The following is a 23,194-nucleotide window of genomic DNA, read 5'->3' on the forward strand; positions in this document are numbered from 1 at the left end:
TCAAAGTCATTGTTGACTCCACTGAAGCCAATGAGAAATGGATTGTATACTGAAAACACAGCAATGTAAGGTCTTCCATATATTGCATCCTCAGTCTGAATCAAAGAATAGTTACAATGGTGAAGGAGGCCATTCAGCCAATTGCATCAGCACTGGTTTATTTCCAAAAACCAAAAGAGAAATGCTGGAAAATCTCAGCAGATCTGGCAGCATCTGTAAGGAGAGAAAAGAGCTGACATTTCAAATCTAATTGACCCTTTGTCACATCACCCCTTTCTTTGATTACACATCACTGTAACTCAATGCTCACTCTTTTTCTCCATGGACTAAAATCGATGGTGAGTACCTTGAAAACATGGACTGTTGTCACATCTTCATAGAAACCCTGCCGTGTGGAAGCAGGCCATTCAGCCCATCAGGTCCACACCAATACTCCAAAGAGGATCCCACCTAGATCCACACCACTACCCTACATTTCCCATAGCTAACCCACCCAGTCTGCAACACAAGGGGTAACTTAGCACGGTCAATCCACTCACTTGCACATCTATGGATTGTGGGAGGCAACCCGAGCACCCGGCAGAAATCCACACAGACACAGAGAGAAAGTACAAACTCCATACAGACAGTTGCCCAAGGTGTGAAACGAACTCAGGTCCCTGGCGCTGTGGGGCAGCAGTACTAATCACTGAGACACTGAGACGCTCTTGGGAGCATTTGTTTTGATATGGATGATAGAATTGATCATGGGTTCCAAAGCGTCAGCTCATCCTTTGACTGATAGAGGATAAAAATACAAGAGGACCACAATCTCAAACCAAGACGAAGGTTATGGATTTCTGAGGCAATAGTGATTCCTACACTCCTATATGCTTTGGTTACTAGTTCGACCTACAGGAAGCACTTTAAAGCATGTACATTGTAACACTCTCAATTCTTTGAAAGATCCTTCAAAGTCAGTGGTCGACAACATCGCCCTCAGCAACTTCCTCGGCACTGAGGCACTAATTACTTAAATTCAGCTCCCCTGGATGGAGCATGGGGTTATTCACATGTCCAGAAACAACTACAATATAACAGCAGGTATAAAACATTTAGCCCTTGGAATCTGCTCCACCATTCAATAAATCATGGCCAATCTGTCTGTGTTTTGAATTCCACATTCCCAACCTTGACCTTTAACTCTCCTGCATCACATGAATATATCTAACTCTTCCTTAAAAATACGATTCTGCCTTCACTGCCTTTGGACTTAGACAGTTGTAATGTCAAATAACCCTCAGAGAACAAAATTCTTCTCAACTTTCCTGAAAAGGCAAATCCTAATTTAAAAATGGTAATCTTTGAGTTATCCACTTAAGAACACTTCCTTCCCACAAAGCATTGTCAAATATTTCAGGTTTTTATATACTTATCTTTTAAAATTTCTTATTTTATGCAATTTTTTTCTCCTTCTCTCTCTTGTACCTCTCTTATCCTTTTTGAGCCAGAGTCATACAGCACAGAAACAGACCCTTCAGCCGAACTCTGCTATGCCAACCATGTTTCCTGAACTGACCCAGTCCCATTTACCTATGTTTAGCCCATATCCGTCTAAACTTTGCCTATTCATGCACCTGTCTAAATATCTTTTAAATGTTCTAATTATACCTGCCTCCACCACTTCCTCTGGCAGCTTGTTCCATTAATGCACCATCTGCTGCATGAAAAGTTTGGCCTCGGCTCCCTTTTAAATGTTTCCCCTTTCACCTTAAACCTATGCCCTCTAATTCTGGACTCACCCACTCCTGCGAAAGTATATCAGCTATTCACATTAGCTCCACCTCTCATTATTTTATAAATCTTTATTTGGTCACCCATCAGCCTCCGACACTCCAGGGTGAAAACTCCCGGCCTTTTCAGCCTTTCCTCATGACTCAAACTTGGTAACATTCTTGTAAATCCTTTTTGCATCCTTTCCAGTTTAATAACATCCTTCATATAATATGATGACCAGAATTATACACAATAGTCCAAATGTGGCCTTACCAATGTACTGTCCAGCCATAGCATAATGGCCCAACCCCTGTACTCAGTCCTTTGACCGATGAAGGCAAGAGCATCAAATGCCTTCTTCACTATCCTGTCTACCTGTGACACCACTTTCAAGAAACTAGTACCTGTTCTCCTAGGTCTCTCTGTTCAACAATAATCCCCAGGGCCCTACCATGAACCGTGTAAGTCTTTCCTTCGTTTCTCTTACCAAAATGCAACACCTCACATTTGTCTAAATTAAGCTCTATCTGCCATTTCATTTCTTAAAATAGCAACTTCTCCATAGTCTGCGGTGTAACCAAGATGTAATGCAACCTTATCATGTTGCATACCACGCAGTCAGATATGATGATAATCAATCATTATCTTGAAAAAGCACCCAGAGATTTTATTCTAAAAAAGTCTCTCTTTTTCAGCTTGAACCTGTAGTATAGGTCTCAAACTGGTAATCACCCTTTTGAATCACTAGTTACTTCCTAATTTCTATATCCTTTCAATTTTTTTGAACCTATTGTTCTTGTTGTAACTTAAGCTTGGAGAAATCTGATCACGACCTAATGAGTTACTTTTCCTGATTTTCCACCATCCTCACACTTGGTGCCAGTGCGTGCGTGTATTTGGCCTTGAGTTTCTGAGAAAGAATCCATATTCACGACTCAACAAAAGATCAATAAATATGTTGTTAGGGCAGATGTTAAAAATTACATTATATTCCCACTATTATTTAGACATGAAAACAAAATACCGAATCTGACCAAATCCAACAAGCCCATTCACAAATATCTGACATAAACTGAACGGGTTAGTATTGCAGCATGGTAAACATTCTTGCACTCCATTACTTCTGACACAACATAAATTTGTAACAATAATTGCATCATTACATTTTGAGTGATATTGAGTACACAAATATTTGATTGTGAAGTGCACATGCATTTCAATGATATCATGATTCAAGATACAATTTGCAAAAAACACTGTGATGGCCATAGATACCAAACCTGTATTGGCTTTCTGATTGCTGATTTACAAAATTGACATGTTATCATTAAACTTTGTAAGGCTCTCAGGTCTTGTGGAACATCATCCTTAGCACTATTCACGAAGTATGTTGATTACCATCTTTCCTTCCAACGTGAATCATTTTATACAACAATCTAATCTGGTATGATTTATGCCTGAAATCATTGACAGCTTCTTAAAATTCCATTTACCATTTTTTGACCTGTGAATTGTCTCTTTTATTTGCCGCCTAAGCCACCCACAGCATTTGAATACTTTACTGTCCTTTAGCGGATCAATTAAATTTAGAAGTGAGAATTTCTGCTTGTTATCTGGTATCCATCTTGAAAAATTGTACAAGACGGCTGATACCTTTTTGTTTGTAAAATAATTTTTCTCACACCATTAAGCTTGAGATTCAGGCCTTAGGTGGGATTACTTAATTAAACCAACATAACAATCTATCAAATCGTCAACTGCATGAATATTAACAACAGGGCTGCCTTCAGATTTAATATGATTAAAGTTTTATTACTCTATTGCTGCTGAACACAACTCACTGTTTTTACTGTATTATATAAACAAGTAAGCTACTCAGTACTTATAAGATGGTTGTGTAAAGCTGGATACAAGAAGTGATTGAATTCAAAACAATAATTCAGCCTCACACCAGTGCTGCTATCCATAAATCTTTGAAAGCAAATGTCGAGAGTTTACAACATCATCAGAGGTGTTCAATTGATTCACTGCTTTGTTCTACACAAGCAATTATTATCCTTGTTTTCATCTGCACTACCAGAGTTTTACAGCTGGATTTAAATCGGGGCTGCGACAAAATATTGAACTATCTGTGTTTTGAGGATTGCAGTATTGAGGAAAAAAATACTTGTGCCTTAAATGGCGTTATCTAGAGGACTGAGAGCAGCACAATTAGAACATAGAACATTGAAAAATACAGCGCATTACAGGCCCTTCGGCCCTCGATGTTGCGCCGACCAAAGTCTACCTAACCTACACTAGCCCAATAACCTCCATATGCTTATCCAATGCCCGCTTAAATGACCATAAAGAGGGAGAGTTCACCACTGCTACTGGCAGGGCATTCCATGAACTCACAACCCGCTGAGTAAAGAATCTACTCCTAACATCTGTCCTATACCTACCACCCCTTAATTTAAAGCTGTGTCCCCTAGTAACAGCTGACTCCATTAACAGAAAAAGGTTCTCAGTGTCCACCCTATCTAAACCCCTAATCAGCTTGTACACCTCTATCAAATCACCCCTAAACCTTCTTTTCTCCAATGAGAACAGCCCCAAGTGCCTCAGCCTTTCCTCATACGATCTTCCTACCATGCCAGGCAACATCCTGGTAAACCTCCTCTGCACTCGTTCCAATGCCTCCGCATCCTTCCTATAGTATGGCGACCAAAACTGCACACAGTACTCCAGATGAGGCCGCACCAGAGTCTTATACAACTGCAACATGACCTCAGAACTCTGGAACTCAATTCCTCTACCAATAAAGCCCAGTACACCATATGCCTTCTTCACAGCACTATTTACCTGGGTGGCAACTTTCAGAGATCTGTGTACATGGACACCAAGATCCCTCTGCTCATCTACACTACCAAGTAGCCTACCATTAGCCCAGTAATCCATCTTCTTGTTACTCCTACCAAAGTGAATGACTTCACACTTAGCTACATTGAACTCCATTTGCCACCTTTCTGCCCAGCTCTGCAACTTATCTATATCCTGCTGTAACCTGCCACATCCTTCTTCGCTGTCCACAACTCCACCGACTTTCGTGTCATCCGCAAACTTGCTCACCCAGCTTTCAAGCCCCTCCTCTAGATCATTTATAAAGATGACAAACAGCAATGGTCCCAAAACAGATCCTTGTGGAACACCGCTAGTAACTGCACTCCAAGATGAACCTATTCCATCAACTACTACCCTCTGTCTCCTTCCAGCCAGCCAATTCCTAATCCAAACCTCTAATGCATCCTCAATGCCATACCTCCGTAGTTTTTGCATTAGCCTACCATGGGGTACCTTATCGAACGCCTTGCTAAAATCCATATACACCACATCTACTGCTTTACCCTCATCCACCTCCTTAGTCACCTTCTCAAAGAATTCAATAAGGTTTGTGAGGCACGACCTGCCCTTCACAAAACCATGCTGACTATCCTTGATCACATTATTCCTCTCCAGATGTTCATAAATCCTATCCCTTACAATTCTCTCTAAGACTTTGCCCACAACAGAAGTGAGACTCACTGGCCTATAGTTACTCGGGCTATCCCTACTCCCTTTCTTGAACAAGGGGACCACATTCGCTATCCTCTAGTCTTCTGGCACTATTCTCGTAGACAATGACGACATAAAAATCAAGGCCAATGGCTCTGCTATCTCCTCCCTAGCTTCCCAGAGGATCCTAGGATAAATGCCATCAGGCCCAGGGGACTTATCTATTTTCATCCTTTCCAGTATTCCCCAGACCTCTTCCCTACATACCTCAAGGTCATCCATTCTAATCACTTGTGACTCAATATTCACATCAGCAATAGTGTCCTGTTCCTGAGTGAATACTGGCGAAAAGTATTGATTTAGTGTCTCTCCAATCTCCTCCGCCTCCACGCACAACTTCCCACTACTATCCTTGACTGGACCGATACCTACCCTAGTCATCCTTTTATTCCTGACATACCTATAGAAAGCCTTTGGGTTTTCCCTAATCCTACCAACTAAAGACTTTTCATGTCCCCTTCTCGCTGCTCTTAGTTCTCTCTTTAGATCCTTCCTGGCTACCTTATAACTCTCAATCGCCCCAACTGAACCTTCACGCCTCATCTTTACATAGGCCGCCCTCTTCTCTTTCACAAGGGATTCCAAATCCTTATTAAACCATGGCTCCCTCACAAGACCCTTTACTCCCTGCCTGACTGGTACATACTTATCAAGGACACCCAATAGCTGTTCCTTGAACAATCTCCACATATCATTTGTGTTCTTCCCTTGAAGCCTAATTACTAGATAACAAGAGAAGACATTCCAAACCTACGCTCAATTCATGGTTCTATCCTCATCTTGCTCCAATCAACTTTGTGCTCCACAAAAATATATATTTAACAATTTAGTTTAAAATAGAAATAGATACAGGACTTGTGACAAATGAAAACTAGTGGGTTGCTCAAAGCAGCTCTATTCACAGCAACTATGAAGCTTCGTATAAGATCATTTTACGAGAACATTCTTTAATGTGGTTTGTGCACAACACAGCATTAGCATTTGTTATTTCATGTTAGAAAATGAAGCAAATATTGCAATGCTGTCAATTATCTTAAGAATGCTCAGAGAAAATATAGATTACCTAAGTTCACCCGAAGAACCAGCTTTGCTTTTTTGATTTCAAGGGTTATATAGTCTCCTTGTTGTCCTTCGCCATGGAATATAACACCTTCATTTTCAGATGTTTTAAACTTCAGTGAAATAATATCCTTTAACGTTTTCATTTTCTTATTTCTAAACATATAGGATAATGGACTGTAGCCATCAAAATTAATAACATCAGCCCCTGCAAACAGAAAAAAAGAGGCATTTAGTCTGCATGAAATAGGAAAAATATAACAATTTGTTGTAAAATCCAAAAACAGCACACTTGACAGTCAAATCAGCGCTAATCATTTAATGTATAGACACCTTGGGACAAACTGTGATCCAATTTGTGGAGAGATACTGGATTAAAAATGCACACACTGGATTAAAGATAGTGTCAAGATACTCCTATGGGTATATGTCAACTGGTGCAATTTAAATTCAATTGATACATTTGGGTTTAGCATTAGTTTCAGTAATGGTGACCATGAAACTCTCATAATTTTTTGTGAAAACCCGTCAAATTCATCAATGGCCTTAAGGTCATGCACTCCAGTGTCCATAGTATTATGTAAAGTCATGGTTCTGAAAGAGTTAATATTGAAGTTCTTTTTTGTGCGGGGCTACAGCTAATCTGATGCTGTTATGTGATCATTGGGAGGAGATTCTGTCATTTCTGGGTTTTGATAGTCTTAAGTCATTATGTTTAACATGGTACATTGTACATTGATACATTGTACCAACTGCTCTCAAACAATAAACTGCCTCTTGCTATGTCATGTAAGTGCCTCTTCTTGACAAGGTTCATCAGTAATCTATCAGCAGTATACCTCAACCACCCACAACCCAGAATAATATTTATCTGGTCTGACCTAAATGTGATTCCAGGCCTCCAGTAATGTGGTTGATTGAAACAGAGTGACAAGCCAATCAGGAATTTTTGATGAACAACAATACCAGAAATATCCACATGCCATTAAAGAGTAAGGAGAAATTAAGGTAATGCAATCAAAATCAATTTAAAATCTTCTAATGTACTGAACCTTCATATTGCATGTTATTAGACTCAACATATCAAATCTGTGACGATACTTTTACTTGATTCATTTTGTTTCGGTTTTCTTCAAAGAAATATTTTGAGCGGTCAGAAATGAGAAGCTGTCTATTTGAAGCCAATAAAGTAAACAGTTTTTGAGGCTTGGGGTTTATTTTTAAAATTTTAAATAATAGAAGCAGCATGAATGGGTGGAGTAAGGCTGTTACACAACCAGGGTTTTAATTTAGCTTGCAGTAGCTGCTAGGGTTGAAGTTGGCAGTGGAAGCTATTACATCTCTCTGATACAGCTAAAAGTTAGAGTTCTCTCTGCTGCCAGAATTGCATGGGCAACAATCTATTAAACTGAATTTGCCTTTGCTAAGAGTGTGTTTATGGAATATTACTGTATTGGAAGAATTGCTGTTAAATAATCTATTATTCTGTTTAGTTTTTCAATTAATTTAAAGTTATTCCAATTCTTCTTTCCTTTGTATTTTAACTAGAGGTAAGAATAAAGTGTGTTCCACTTAAAGCCAAATAGCATGTCTAATCGACTTACATCTGGAAGACAGCACGTTAAGCTTGTCTTTAAATAAGATAAACATTAGGGTCAAGTCTACCTCCTTGATACATTTGCATAATGTTGGATCTGGCCCATTACAGGTCTTATTTCAGTTAATATTTGTTAATCTGGGCAATTTCACGAAAACTTGGTTTCATATCCAGCAATCCATTGAGCGCTGTTGTATAGCCAGACATTTTCTTTTATTTTAGCTGAGATTTAGCAGTGAGTTTTGATCACCAGCCTGAGCTATTCATCACAGTTACGTTTCCCAACAGACTTTTTAAAGGGAGTCTGTGATGATTGGAAATTGAAAGCAGTACTACGTCCTCTGCAGATGTTTTGGAATGGGGCAAGCATCGGCATGTCTCTTTAGCCAATTAAATCAACAAATTCTTAATTTGGCACAGAATCTGAACTGTGAGGTGTGAATTAGAATATTTCAGTCAGTGAAAAATCTGTATAGAGGGCTAAATACAGAGAGGGAAAGAACAATAGGAATAATGAAGAAGAGTTGGTCACTAGCAATCACTGGCTAATGAGCATGATTGTTCACTTTGGAAATTCCATGTCACTGGTTGTGGGTTTTGTGGGTCCTTATGTGGCTGATAAGCCTGAACCAGGGCCAAATTTCCAACTGCACATTTGGCAGGTGTTCCAAGAGGTGGAAATTGTTTTTGTCTTGAGATCATTTCTCTGGTTTGTAGTTAAAAAATGTGTTTTGTTAGCTTTTTCAATTCTTCAACAATAATTAACATATTATAAAATGAAACTTTAATTTTTTTTTGTTTATTCCCAAAAGTCTATTTAGCAATAATTAAGATATTTTGTACCATTAAAGTTTACTTACACTGAAACGGACAAATTCATTTTTTTTTATCTGGCAAGCAGAATAGTGGGTACATATGACTCATATCTGTGATTGGCATTGATACTAAGAAGATTAACACCAACTACAAAGATTGCTGCATCTTTACCGTTTTTGTGTCCTTCAGCTGGTACTTCCTCTGCCAGTTGTTGTAGCAATGTCACTGTGCAGCCATAAACAAAGAGGAGTTGCAAAGAGAAGCCTCACAGCAGACATACTCACCTATACCTTTAGCTGCTATATTTAGTCATGTGCTCAAAGATCTTACATGTGTTCAGTGGATGGGAAAGTGGAAGGATGAATGAATGATTAGGTCAATGAATAGATGGATGATTGAGTGATTGAGAAAGAAAGTGTGGGTAGTTGTGGATAGTCATCTTAGGTTTGTTTGCAGGACTGGGCTATCACATTGGGGGAACAGGGCAACCAGTTTGACTCTAGTCAGGGTTGGTTGAAGCTGTGGAAGGCATGTATGGGATGGTGTGTTGAATTTGACTGTTAATTGCAGAATTACATCAAAGACTAAACAGTGTAGAAATTTGAGGGTAAATATTCAGCTTAGTACAACATATGTAGGCCAGCTCACTGATCCTGAACTCAATATTGCCGACATTGGTCAAGGAACCTGGACCATGCCACACAAATAATCAGAAGTTTAATTTGCGAACTCAATTATAGTGCACATTTAGCGCTGACAATTTACTATTATGACCATAAAAAAGTCAATGTTTAACTTGCCAGTAGCATATATTTGCAATCCTGAAACATCACAACCCTGCAATTATCATTCACAAGGATTATTAATTTTAGTTCTTAAAATATAATCTACTTTATTGTTCTGATAGATAAACACAGATCCATGTTAAACAGATTTAAGGTCTTCAGATTTGTCTCACTGCTTTGGATGTCAAACTCATGCATAGTATTGTTTTGACAGTAACCAGTCTTTATTCTATTGGATTAATAGCCAATAATATCTGAAGAATGAAGCAGAAAGAAACAGCCAAAAAAAGCAACAGAGACAGTGAGAAAAATAATATTGTATCACAAGGGAGAGGATGTACCTAGGATTCACAGAGCATAAAGAAGGGGTTCTGGATTGAAAATTAGAAAGGTAAAGGTTTCATGAATGCTATGATGACTTCAAATGCAGAACAATTTAAAAGCTTTTTCCTTTAAGTTTCTGATCAAACAGTTAGTTTACTTGGCAGGATGGCTGACTGTCAGTCACAATGACTAGATGAGATGCAGTGAGCACAAAGAAGAGAGCGACCAAGGAAGAGATTGCATTCAAATGTGAGGAGAGACGCTGATGGGTGTGTAGAAAATATCTTGATTAGAGACAAAAACAGAAATTGATGGAAAAATTCAGTCAGTCTGGCAGCATATGGAGAGAAAACGGATGCTTTGGATCCAGTGACCCTTCTTCAGAACTTGGTGGGAGTGGCTGATTAGTGTGTGGTCATGAGGAGAGATCACTGGGGGGAGATGGTGATTGTGAAACCGGCAATATGGAACCTTGTTAGGCCAACAGGTTTTGCAGACAACATTCGCCTTCTGCGAAAATGGGTTAAAAATGTTAAATCCTTATAATTAAGCGGCACAACTTCCTTATAACTTGTAGGCAGCACAGTGGAACAGTGATTGGCACTGCTGCCTCACAGTGCCAGAGACCCGCGTTCAATTCCCACCTCAGGCGACTGTCTGTGTGGAGTTTGCACATTCTCCCCGTGTCTGCGTGGGTTTCCTCTGAGTGCTCCGGTTTCCTCCCACAGTCCAAAGACGTGCAGGTTAGGTGACTTGGCCATGCTAAATTACTCGTAGTGTTAGGTGAAGAAGTAAATGTAGGGGAATGGGTCTGGGTGGGTTGCACTTCGGTGGGTCGGTATGGACTTGTTAGGCCAAAGGGCCTGTTTCCACACTGTAAGTAATCTAATATAATCTAAAACTTAAATAAAAGAAAAATACTGCAGATGCAGAAAATCTGACATAAAAACAAAAAGTGTTGGCAAAAGTCAGTTGGTCTGGCAACGTCAGTGGAAGGAGAAAGAGAGTTAACATTACGAATCTGATGTGACTTCTTCTGAACACGAGTTATGTTCAAGACATTAATCCTTTCTCTCTGCAAAGATGCTGCTAATCTGCTGAGTTTCTCCAGCACTTTCTTTTTTATGTTCCTTAAAATTTTGATCTACCAAACTACTTTCTCAGAGTGGATGAGTATCTGCCATCTTTCCCTTTTATGATAAAAATGAAAGTCAGCATGTTCAAGATAAGTTCAGATAAGTCAAATTTTACTTTCTCAATCAATCCAAAAGCATCTAATTTTGGGTGTAAAATTACTTCCAATAACTTCAAAGAAATAGATGAATATGGATTGACTGCTTCAGTGGAAGTTTCAGCACTGTTCGATTGTTGTTATCTCTATGTCCAAATCTGAACCTTTTGAATTCTATATAAATCAATGCCAAAAATTATCAGGCCTGACCAATATTTACATTCATTATAATTACTGGGAACCTTTGAAGGCAAAAATATAAATGCACTTTTGCTATTTAATTTTAAAACTTGTGTAGAGACAAGAAATTAAGCTGGATCGCTCTCCACCAGGTTCCACTCTGTAGCAGGAGTTTCCACTCAGGCATATTGCAGGAAGATAGCTTACCTGTCTTTCTTTCAACCTAAGTCATGCATTCTTAAATGCTAAATAAATAAATATGTAGTGAATTCAGCTTGATAAACCTCTGTTCAAAAGCATCTCCTATTCACTTTTCTATCATTCTTTTTAAATCACTCTTTTCTTCTTACAACTATTAAAATAGGATGAAAGTAAAATCCTCACCTGCCCAGTTTTCAGCTGTGTGCTATGATGTTTCCTTTCACAACCCCATGTTAAACACTGTAATGCACACATCTCACTGATTGAAATTTGACTGCCCTACGTTTGACTATATTAAATCAAATTATTTCAACTTCAAAAAAAGTACAAAAACCAAAAAAAACGGTGGATGATGTAAATCAGAAGCAAAAAACAGAAATTGCTGGAAAAGCTCAGCAGGTCTGGCAACAACTGTGGAGAGAAATCAGAGCAAGTAACCCTTCCTCAGAACCTTCCTTCCATTTTGGGGAAGGGTTACCTGACCTGAAACGTTTCCTCTGATTTCTCTCCACAGATGCTGCCAGACCTGCTGAGCGTATCCAGCAATTTTTGTTCTTGTTTCATAAAAAGTATAATTTGTTGTGAAATGTTTTAGAAGACCTGGGAGACATGTAAGTCACAATGTAATTATTTGTTTTCTTTTTCTGTTCTGCTCGATTGAGTATAGGGGTAACTGGCTTAATTTTGAAGTCTCTTGAGTGATAACAGTCCTGTTATTAATCACAGGCATGGAATTTTCTTTAAACAAAGCAGATTTTTGAAACCTCTCCACTTGATGCCATTAGCAGTAATTCAGTATTCAAGATACTTCAACCACACCTAATATGTCTCCTGTGGCCATTCATGAGCTTCGTGTACTCCATCTTCCTTGAAACAAAACTGCACATTTATTAGGCTGGAGTTTCACTGCAAAAAAAAGAAATTCCTGAACACAGACCCAGCACAGAACTGTTTTAAGGAGTTGCTATCTTGCTCACCATATATATGGGTTTGGTATCCAATAAATAGCTATGGGTGTTGGAATGGAAGTATGATTACTTAAGTATGGGGCCCATTGAAATTCATGATATGGCCGTAGTTATACTTCTCTTAGTGCAGAATGAAACTTCACAGAATATTTCAATTAAACAATGCTTTAGCAGAAACATAGGCCTTGAATTCCAGGCAGACAGTGAAACTGGAGACCACACTGAAAGCTGTGAGGGAGGTTGCTCTGATCTTAGTTATGATCCGGCTGATAGAATAAATAAACCTTGGACACGAAAATAAGTAATAGGATTCTGAGGTTAAATTGAAACACTGAGAAAAGCTTTCTTATACAAATGTGAGTGAAAGAAACATAAGCAATAATTATTAAATAATTACAAGACAGATTGGTGAGTTCAAGATTCTAAACTATATACCTATGTAGAGAAAATAGACTCTAACATTCAGAATTTTCATGGAGTTAACAGACAAACAGTAGTCAAACACCACACGGATTGCAATTTAATTGACCAAAGGTATCAAGACAGATTTACCCAAAATTGGGTGACAAAGTCATATGGTCATCATTGTTGTGGTTCTGTTCGCCGAGCTGGGAATTTCTGTTGCAGACGTTTTGTCCCCTGTCTCAGTGACATCCTCAGTGCTTGGGAGCCTCCTGTGAGGTGCTTCTGTGCTCTTTCCTCCAGAATTTGTAGTGGTTTGAAGCTGCCACTTCCGGTTGTCAGTTCCAGCTGTCTGCTGCAGTGGCCGGTATATTGGGTCCTTGTGCTTGTTGATTGAATCAGTGGATGAGTGCCATGCCTCTAGGAATTCCCTGGCTGTTCTCTGTTTGGCTTGTCCTATAATAGTAGTGTTGTCCCAGTCATGTTGCTTGTCATCCGCGTGTGTGGCTACTAAGGATAGCTGGTCGTGTCATTTTGTGGCTAGTTGGTGTTCATGGATGTGGATCGTTAGCTGTCTTCCTATTTGTCCTATGTAGTGTTTTGTGCAGTCCTTGCATGGGATTTTGTATACTACGTTGGTTTTGCTCATGCTGGGTATTGGGTCCTTTGTCCTGGTGAGTTGTTGTCTGAGAGTGGCTGTTGGTTTATGTGCTGTTATGAGTGCTAGTGGTCGTAGTAGTCTGGCTGTCAGTTCAGAAATGTTCTTGATGTATGGTAGTGTGGCTAGTCCTTTGAGTTGTGGCATGTTCTCATTCCATTGTCTTTCCCTTAGGCATCTGTTGATGAAATTGCAGGGGTATCCGTTTTTGGCGAATACATTGTAGAGGTGTTCTTCTTCCTCTTTTTGTAGTTCTGGTGTACTGCAGTGTGTTGTGGCCCTTTTGAATAGTGTCTTGATGCAACTTCTTTTGTGTGTGTTGGGGTGGTTGCTTTTGTAGTTCAGGACTTGGTCTGTCTGTGTGGCTTTCCTGTATACCTTTGTGGTGAATTCTCCGTTTGGTGTTCTCTGTACATCACGTCTAGGAGTGGGAGTTGGTTGTCCTTTGCTTCTTCTCTAGTGAATCTGATTCCTGTGAGTGTGGCGTTGATGATCCAATGTGTGTTCTCTATTTCTGTGTTTTTAATGATTACAAAGGTGCCATCCACACATCTGACCCAGAGTTTGGGTTGAATTTGCGATAAGACTGTTTGTTCTAATCTTTGCATTACAGCTTCTGCTATGAGTCCAGAGATGGGCGAGCCCATGGGTGTGCCATTGATTTGTTCATATATTTGGTTGTTGAATGTGAAGTGTTTTGTGAAGCACAGGTCCAGTAGTTTGAGTATGCAGTCTTTGTTGATAGGTTTACCGTCTTGTTGTCTGTTCTGTATGTCAAGTAGGTTGGCTTTTGTTTCTCTGGCTAGGGTTTTGTCGATAGAGGTGAACAATGCCGTTACATCGAATGAGACCATAGTTTCTTCCTTGTCTATGTGTATATTTCTGATGATGTCCAAGAATTCCTGTGTTGACTGCATACAGTGTCTGGATCCCCTGATCAGGTGTTTCAGTTTCTGCTGTAGCTCTTTAGCCAGTTTGTGAGATGGTGTCCCTGGTAGTGATACGATGGGTCTGAGTGGGATGTCTGGTTTGTGCACTTTAGGTAGTCCATAGAATCTGGGAGTGTTGTCGCTTTCAGGTTTCATTCTCTGTAGGTCAAACCTGGTTATCTGACTGTTTTTTTGGAGGTTCCTCAGTGTGTTGTTTCACTTATTGGTGAGCTGTGAGGTGGGGTCAAACTCTCTCTTTTGGTAGGTGTTGGTATCTGCAAATAGTTGTTGCACTTTCTGGATGTACTCTACTTTGTCCAGGATGACTACTTAAGTATGGGGCCACCCGAGCTACAAATCTTTGCACAAACTTTGAATATAGTCATCATGATCCACAGCACAAAAACAGCCCTTTGGCTCACCATCTAGCTTCTATATCTCATTTTTGAGCATTTGGCCAATTGTCTGGTATGTCTTGACAATGCAAATGTATATTTAAATACATAGAGTCATAGAGATGCTGAGTCATACAGCTTGAAAACAGACATTTTATTCCAACTAGTCCACACCGACCACGTTCTCAAACTAAACTAGTCCCATTTATTTGTATTTGGCCTATCTCTCTCCAAATCTTTCCTATTTATGTACTTACCCAAATGTCTTTTAAATGTTGTAACTGTGTGTTGTGAGGAGTTCTGCCTCTAGTGGCAGTGACTTCCAGATACCCAACATACTCTTGATGAAAGATATTTCCTCACATCCCTTCTAAATCTCCAACCACTTACGTTAATCAAAGTCAGTGATCCCTCCAACAGTGGGAAAAGTTTCTTCCCCTTTTACCCTGTCTGTGCAATCGAGTCATAGAGATATATAGCACAGAAATAGACCCTTCTGTCTAACTCGTTCATATCCTAAATTGACCTAGTGCCATTGGCCAGTATTTAGGCCATAACCCATCAAGGTGCCTTTTAAAAATTCTTATTGTGCCAGCCTCCACCACGTCCTCTGGCAGCTCATTCCATACATGCACCACTCTCTGCATGAAAAAGTTGTTCCTTATGTCTCTTTTAAATCATTTTCCCTCTCACCTTAAACCTATGCCCTCTAGTTTGGACTCCCTCAACCCTGGGAAAAGGCCTTGTCCATTTATTCTATCCATGCCACTCATAATTTTTTATAAGGTCACCCCCCCAGCCCCCAAAGCTCGAGGGAAAATAGCCTTAGTCAATTCAGCCACTCCCTAGAGCTCAAACCCTCAAAATCTGGCAACATCTTTGTCAATCTTTTCTAAAATCTTTCAAGCTTCACAACATCTTTCTTCCAGCAGGGAGACCAGAATGGCAGGCACTATTCCAACAGTGGTTAATCAATGTCGTATCCAACTCCCAACTCCAATTCTCAACGCACTGATCAATAAAGGCAAGAATATCAAAATGCTTCTTCTCTATCCTATCTACCTGCAAGTCCACTTTCAAGAAACTATGATTCTGCACTTTAAGATCTCTTTGTTCAGCAACACTCCCCAGGACCTTACCATTAAGCGTATAAGTGCTGACCTGATTTGCCTTTCCAAAATGCAGCACCTCACATTTATCTAAATTAAACTCCATCTGCCAGTCTTCAGCCAAATGGTCCATCTGATCAAAATCCCGTTGTATTCTGAGGCAATCTTTTTTGCTGTCAACTACACCTCCAATTTTGGTGTCATCTGCAAACATACTAACCATACCTCCCGTGTTCACATCCAAATCATTTATATAAATGATGAAAAGCATGTCCTTCATAATTTTATACATTTCAATCATGTTCCCTTCCTACCTTCTCTGCTTTAAGCAAAATAACCCCAGTCTATCCAATCTCACTTCAGAACTAAAACTCTCCAGCCCAGACAACATCTTCACAACTCTCCTCTGCACCCTCTTGACTATAATCACATCCCTCCAACATTTGGATTCAAGACCTGCACACAATACTGCAGCTGTGGCTTAGCTATTGATTTTTTTACAGTTCCAGTGTCACATCCCTGCTATTAAAATGAACCTATGCCTTGGCTATTAAAGCCAAGTGTCCTAAAAGCCTTTTTAACCATTTTGTCTACCTATCCTGTTACTTTCAGTGACTGTTATACATGAACACCAAGTTCCCTTTGATCCTTGGTTCTTCCCAGGGTCCCATAGGTTCATCATTGAATCTCTTGCTTTGTTTGTCCTTCCCAAGTGCACAACTTCACACTTATCCAATTGAATATCATTTGCCACAGATGAGCCCATCTGATCAGCTTGTCCATGTTCTCCTATAAGCTAAGGCCATCCTCCTCACTGTTTACATATCTTCTCTGAACTTACTGACCAGTATGCTTCCATTCAAGTCTAAATCATTTAAGTAACCACAGACAAGAAGGGCCCTATCACTGATCTCTGCAAAACTTCACTGGACGCAAGCTTCCCATCACAAAAACACCCCTTCACCATTTTAAAAAGAAAATATATTTATTTAGTGGAATGTGGGTGCTGCTGGGTGGCCAGCATTTACTGCTCGTCCATAGTCACCCTTGAGAAGGTAATGGTGAGTTGCCTTCTTGAACTGCTGCAGTCGACCTGTAGGTTGACTCACAATGCCACGAGAAAGGGAATTCCAGGATTTTGGTCCAGTGATACTGAAGGAACAGCAATATGTTTTGAAGTCAGGATGGTGAGTGGCTTGGAGGGGAACTTGAAGGTGATAGTGTTCCCATATATCTGCTGTATTGCCCTTCTAGTTGGAAGTGGTCATGGGTTTGAAAGGGACTATCTGAGGATTTTTAGTGAATTTGCCAGTGTGGAGTTTGCACATTCTACCTGTGGGGCATCAGGAGGTGAGTTACTTACCACAGTATTCCTAGCTTCTGCCCTGCTTTTGTAGCAACTATGTTTAAATGGTGAGTCAAGTCTGATCAATGATAACTCCCAGGATGTTAATAGTGGGGGATTCTGTGATGGTAACAGCATTGAATGTCAAGTGGTGGTGGTTAGATTGTCTTTTATTTGTGATGGTCATAGCCTGGCATTTGTGTGGCATAAAAGTTACTTGCCACTTGTCATCCAAAGCCTGGATATTGTCCAGATCTTATTGCAGTTGGATATGGACTGCTTCAGTGTCTGAGGAGTCACAAATGGTGCTGAATATTGTGCAATCATCAGTGAACATCCCCACTTCTGACCTTATGATGGAGGGAAGGTCATTGATAAGGCAACTGAAGATAGTTGGGCCAAGGACACTGCCCTGAGGAACACCTGCAGAAATGTCCTGGATCTGAGATGACTCCAACAACCGTGACCATCTTCCTATATGTCAAGTATGACTCTAACCACATGGTACCCATTGATTCCAGTTTTGCTAGGGCTCCTTGATACCTCACTTGGTTGAATATAGCCTTGATGTCTAAGGGTGCCACTCTCACCAGTTCTCTTTGCTGTCTGTAAGGTGAATCCATTCTGGTTCAATGGAGAGTGCAGGAGGGCATACCAGGAGCAGAACCAGGCATATCTAAAAATGAGTTGTTAACCTGGTGAAGCTGCCAAACAACACTACTTGAAAGCCAAACAGCAAAGCAGCAAGTGATAGACAGAGCTAAGCAATCCCACAGTGAAATGATCAGATCTGCAATCCTGCCACACCCAATCATGAATGGTGGTGGACAATTAAACATCTCACTGGAGGAGAAGACTCGATAAAATATCCCCATCCTCACTGATGGAAAAGCCCAACACATCAGTGCAAAAGGTGAGGTTAAAGCATTCATAACAATCTTCAGCTAGAAGTGCCAAGGGGGTGATCTATTTCAGCCTCTCCAAAGGTCTCCAGCATCACAGATATCAAGAAATTGTTGGAGGCATTGGATACTGCAAAGATTATGACTACCTTTGAAGTCCTGCTTTTCAGTCACTTTCTTAACTTCTTAAAATCTGCTTTCAAGTATTCATTCTTCTTTATATCTCTGTTATTGGTAGCACTGTGGACCGCAACTTCTGACTCTTAACCCTTCCCAAATTATCTCTTCAGCTTCACATGACATCCTTTATCCTCATACCAGGGAGGTGTCACACCATCCTGGAGTCCCATCCAATGCCACAGAAATAACTGTGCGTTTTCCTAATTCATGAATCCACTATCATTTCTGTGCAACACCAATTGCTGTTCTTTCATTTGAACTAGTCATTTTATCCAGGATATGTAATACAGGATGGGTTAGCAGCTCCAGTAAAAGATGGCTTTTTCATAGCAGCAGTGCAAGGTCATAGGCAAGCATGCAGGAGTCTATTTACATAGGCCACAATAGCCCTCACTTTGAGCAGGAGATCCTTCATTAAGAGTGTGCCTCATATATGATAGCACTTGCAGTGGATGCAGAAACTGTTTGATGCAGTGGACTGCTCAGGGCTGCAGAAAGGCACAGAAATTTATGAAGTGAATGCTAGTTGCTCACCCGCTGGTGCTCCTCTGAGATATCTGGAGCATCAGCTAAGAATCAGGCTTTCACTGAGGTGGATGAAAAATGCTTTCATCGTCACTGGCCTCCTTAGCACTTCTGTATTGAGGAAACAGCATGTGACTGCACGGTTATATTAGACCCTTGCTGGCTTCCATTCTTACCCCGTGGCATTCAGAAATTGAGCCCTAGTACTTCTTGATTTCAATTCACATTGCAGTAATGTTAAGATGTCCTGGGGATGATGTTAAGATATAAAGAAGGTTATAGGATTGAGAAAAAAGAATGTTAAAATCAGTACAAGTGAAAGAAAAAAAGACACAGTTGTTTGATAAGAGTAATTGGAAAGCTGTTCAATTGAAACCTAGAGACAAACCCAAAAATTTATCACATTTAACTAAAATAATCAAGTGAAAGTAAATTAGTAACGTTGGGAAGAATGATTTAACTGTTGCATAAATATAGTCTCGTGTAAAATTTCGCTATTCAGCTTTCATTGGCTTTGTCGATGAAACTTGGAAAAAAGCAATCTTTCTAGTGGATTCTATATCTGCTATAACATTGTCACAACACAGAATATGTCTTCTTGCATTGACAGTGTTTTCTTTAAAAACTGAGATACAAACAACTAAAATAGTAACAGAAAAAATATTTGGATCTCAGATTTTTAAGCAAGGTTTATCTATTATCTAGATTTATATCAATGTCACAAAGCTAAATAAAACACACTAACTTGATTGAGTTTTTTGAAGAAGTAATAAAGAGGATTAATGAGGGCTGATCAATGGACATAATTTATATGGACTTCAGTAAGGTGTTCGTCAAGGTTCATGGTAGACTGGTTAACAAGGTTAGATCACACGGAACATACAGTGAACCAGCTATTTGGGTACAGAACTGGCTCAAAGTTAGAAGACAGGGAGTGGTGATGGAGGATTGCTTTTCAGATTGGAGGCCCTGTGGCCAGGGGGTGTGCCACAATGATCGATGCTGGGTCTACTGCTTTTCATCATTTATATAAAGTATTTGGATTTAAACATCGGAGGTATGGTTGGTAAGTTTACAGCTCACACCAAAATTAAAGGTGTAGTGGACACGCAGAAGGTTACCTCAGGATCTTGTTCAGGTGGGTCAATGGGCTGAGGAGTGGCAGATGGAGTTTAATTTAGATAAATATGAGGTGTTGCATTTTGGAAACGGAAATCAGGGCAGGACTCCTACATTTAATGTAAGGTCATGGGGGAGTGTTGCTGATCAAAGAGACTTTGGAGTGCAGGTTCATAGTTCCTTCAAAATGGAGTTGCAGGTAGATAGGATCATGAAGAAGGTGTTTGGTATGCTTGCTTTTATTGGTCAGAGCATTAAGCTTTGAAGTTGGGATATTATGTTGTGGCTGGATAGGACATTGGTTAAGCTACTATTGAAACACTGCATGCAATTCTGCTCTTCTTGTCATAGGAAGGATGTTGTGAAGGAAGAGTTCAGAAAAGATTTATAAGGATATTGCCAGGGTTGGAGAGTTTGAGCTGTGGCGAGAGGTTGAATAGACTAAGGCTATTTTCTCTGGAGCGTCGGAGACTGAGGGATGACCTTATAGAGGTTTACAAAATCGTGGGGGTCATAGATAGAGTAAACAGACAAGGTATTTTCCCAGGGGTGAGGGAGTCCAAAACTAAAAGACAAGATTTACAAGGGACCTATGGAGCAACCTTTTCACGCAGAGAGTGGTTGTGTATGGAATAAGCTGCCAGAGGAAGTGGTGGAGGCTGGTACAATTACAGCATTTAAAAGGCATCTGGACGGGTGCATGAAAAAGGAGGGTTTAAAGGGATATGGGCTAAATGCTAGCAAATGGGATTGGATTTATTTAGGATATCTGATTGGCATGATGAGTTGGACTGAAGGGTCTGTTTCCATACTGTACATCTCTATGACTTCATGACTGCATTTAATTTTCGAAGCAATGTCCTGTCATGATTTCTCCAGTGGTATTAATGAACAGTTTTTAGTGTATCTGAGGAAAGCATTACAATAATATATTTTCATTCATTATATATGATTTGAAAAGTGTTTCAATAGTAGTTTAAAATATGAGACTGAGTTCAGACATAAGCTCAGATGTAATGATGATACTCTGATGTGCATTCCAGTTAGCTTCAGGTTGTGGTTAAATTTACAAAGATGGGATCAAACAGCTGGCATTTGAATGAATTGATGTCTATGACTTGATTCTAAGAGCTTAGGAAGAATTGGACAGCAACGCCAAGAAGAAATCTTTTCTAAGTGCTCCAGTACAAGAAAGAAACACTTCATTGTGATAATGGATTGTTATAGTTGATATTATCCTCACAAAAGTTTTCTCAAATCAAATTATATTCCCCACAGAGATCAAGTTACAGTCTAATGATAAATATAACATTTTTGACATTGGGACCACTCCTCTAAAGGGAAATTACAAAAAAACAACAACACAATAAAGATAAAACAGGAAAGAACAAACGGAGAGCAAACCTGTAATTCTGAAGCAAATATACATTCTCCCCTCTGAAAAAATACAAGCATATTTGTTCATCTCTATTATTTGTTGGGAGCTAAACTGGGCAGGACATGGCTTGTGAGCTTCAGGATCTTGGTGTTTGTTTCTTGCTGTGACTTAACTTGGGCCCATCTCAGATAAGACAGCATCCAAGGAACAGGAGATTCGACATTTCGGGCATATGCCTTTCTTCAGGAATCTTCAGGCTTATGCCCGAAACGTCGAATCTCCTGTTCCTTGGATGCTGCCTGACCTGCTGCGCTTTTCCAGCAACACATTTTCAACTCTGATCTCTAGCATCTGCAGACCTCACTTTCTCCTCCCATCTCAGATAAACATTGTGTTTTTAAATGACAAATCATTTGAAAGCAGAAGCAGCTTACAGCAAACGTCACATGACTATGACATGTTAGGTGTTGACAGTGTTCTTATAAATTAATTTCTCCAAATATCCTCATTCTAATCAAATGAGCAAAAACGCATGCACTGTAACTTGCAGTTACAAATTACCTAATATATAGAATATTTTCATTCATATATATTCATACATTCATGAACGTTCCTTTGATTAAGTGATACCTTTGTCAGTCTCTGCATATGCATTGCAAACATGATCTGTAAATCATGCAGGTCTTCTAATTGTGTGCCTATTGGCTGTTCAACCAGTATCAGTTTATTCTTGGGGTAATGTTTCCTCTCTAGGAAATGTTGTTCTCATGTCAAGTTCTTGAATGAGCAAGACACTTATCTTCCAGATTCAAAATGTCTGTTGGGTTGACAAATTCCTGAACAGATTCAACTTGATTCAAGTGTAAGCTGCTTCTGGTTATGTGTCCCAATACCACCAAACATTCTTAGCAGTGAGCTTGTGCAGAGAATGACATACTGATGAAAAATTAGATAAGAACTTTGCTAGGTAGTTCATGAATCCAATAAAATCATTGTACCATTTTCTGTTGATAACAGTATCTCTTCCATAACTCTCACCTCGTCAAGAGCCAGGACATCCTTTTGATGAGGGTGGCATGGTGGCTCAGTAGTTAGCACTGCTGCCTCACTGTACCAGGGGCCCAGGTTTGATTCTAGCCTCAGGTGACTGTCTGTGTGGAGTTTGCACATTCTCCTCGTGTCTGCATTGGTTTCCACCTACAGTCCAAAGATGTGCAGGTTTGGTGAATTGGCGATACTAAATTGCCCACAGTGTCCAGTGCATTAGTCAGAGGGGAAAATGGGTCTGGGTGGGTTACTCTTCGGAGAGTCGGTGTGGACTTGTTGGACCAAAGGGCCTGTTTCTACACGGTAGGGAATCTAACCATAAGAACTTGACTTCAGGAATCTTCAATTGCATTTTTTCTTCTTCTTGAGCTTTAGGTTCAACTGGTGAGCTTTCTCTTTCAGTCACACTATATTTTTACTGTGGTCTACACTGGCTTCTTCCATTGCCCCCTCAAATCCATAGGCCAGCAGATCATCAATGATAGCACCCACTTTGGAAAGATAACTGACCATCTTTTGCTTTTGTGCAGATACTGTTCTGCAGCAGTGTTCATACCAAAAGGCTTGTGCAAAAATCTCTATCTTCATGATAGCATTCAGAATATAAAGAGAAAACTATTGCTTTCATTCAGATTTAGTTGCCAGTAAATAATTTTCACATCTACCGCAATAAAGATTCTTGTCTTGAAAAGCTA

The 23,194-nt window shown here is 39.8% G+C and overlaps 1 protein-coding gene across 1 annotated transcript in view; it reads right to left on the reverse strand.

The window, feature by feature from the left end:
* LOC132816073 (contactin-associated protein-like 2) overlaps positions 1 to 23,194 on the reverse strand; it is a 1,374,393-nt gene that overhangs the window by 1,145,519 nt on the left and 205,680 nt on the right. The window contains exon 4 of the mRNA XM_060825502.1: positions 6,398 to 6,616. Coding sequence (XP_060681485.1) covers positions 6,398 to 6,616 — 219 coding nt within the window. The remainder of the gene's footprint in view (positions 1 to 6,397; positions 6,617 to 23,194) is intronic.

Source organism: Hemiscyllium ocellatum, chromosome 5 (assembly GCF_020745735.1).
Source record: "Hemiscyllium ocellatum isolate sHemOce1 chromosome 5, sHemOce1.pat.X.cur, whole genome shotgun sequence".
NCBI lineage: Eukaryota > Metazoa > Chordata > Chondrichthyes > Orectolobiformes > Hemiscylliidae > Hemiscyllium > Hemiscyllium ocellatum.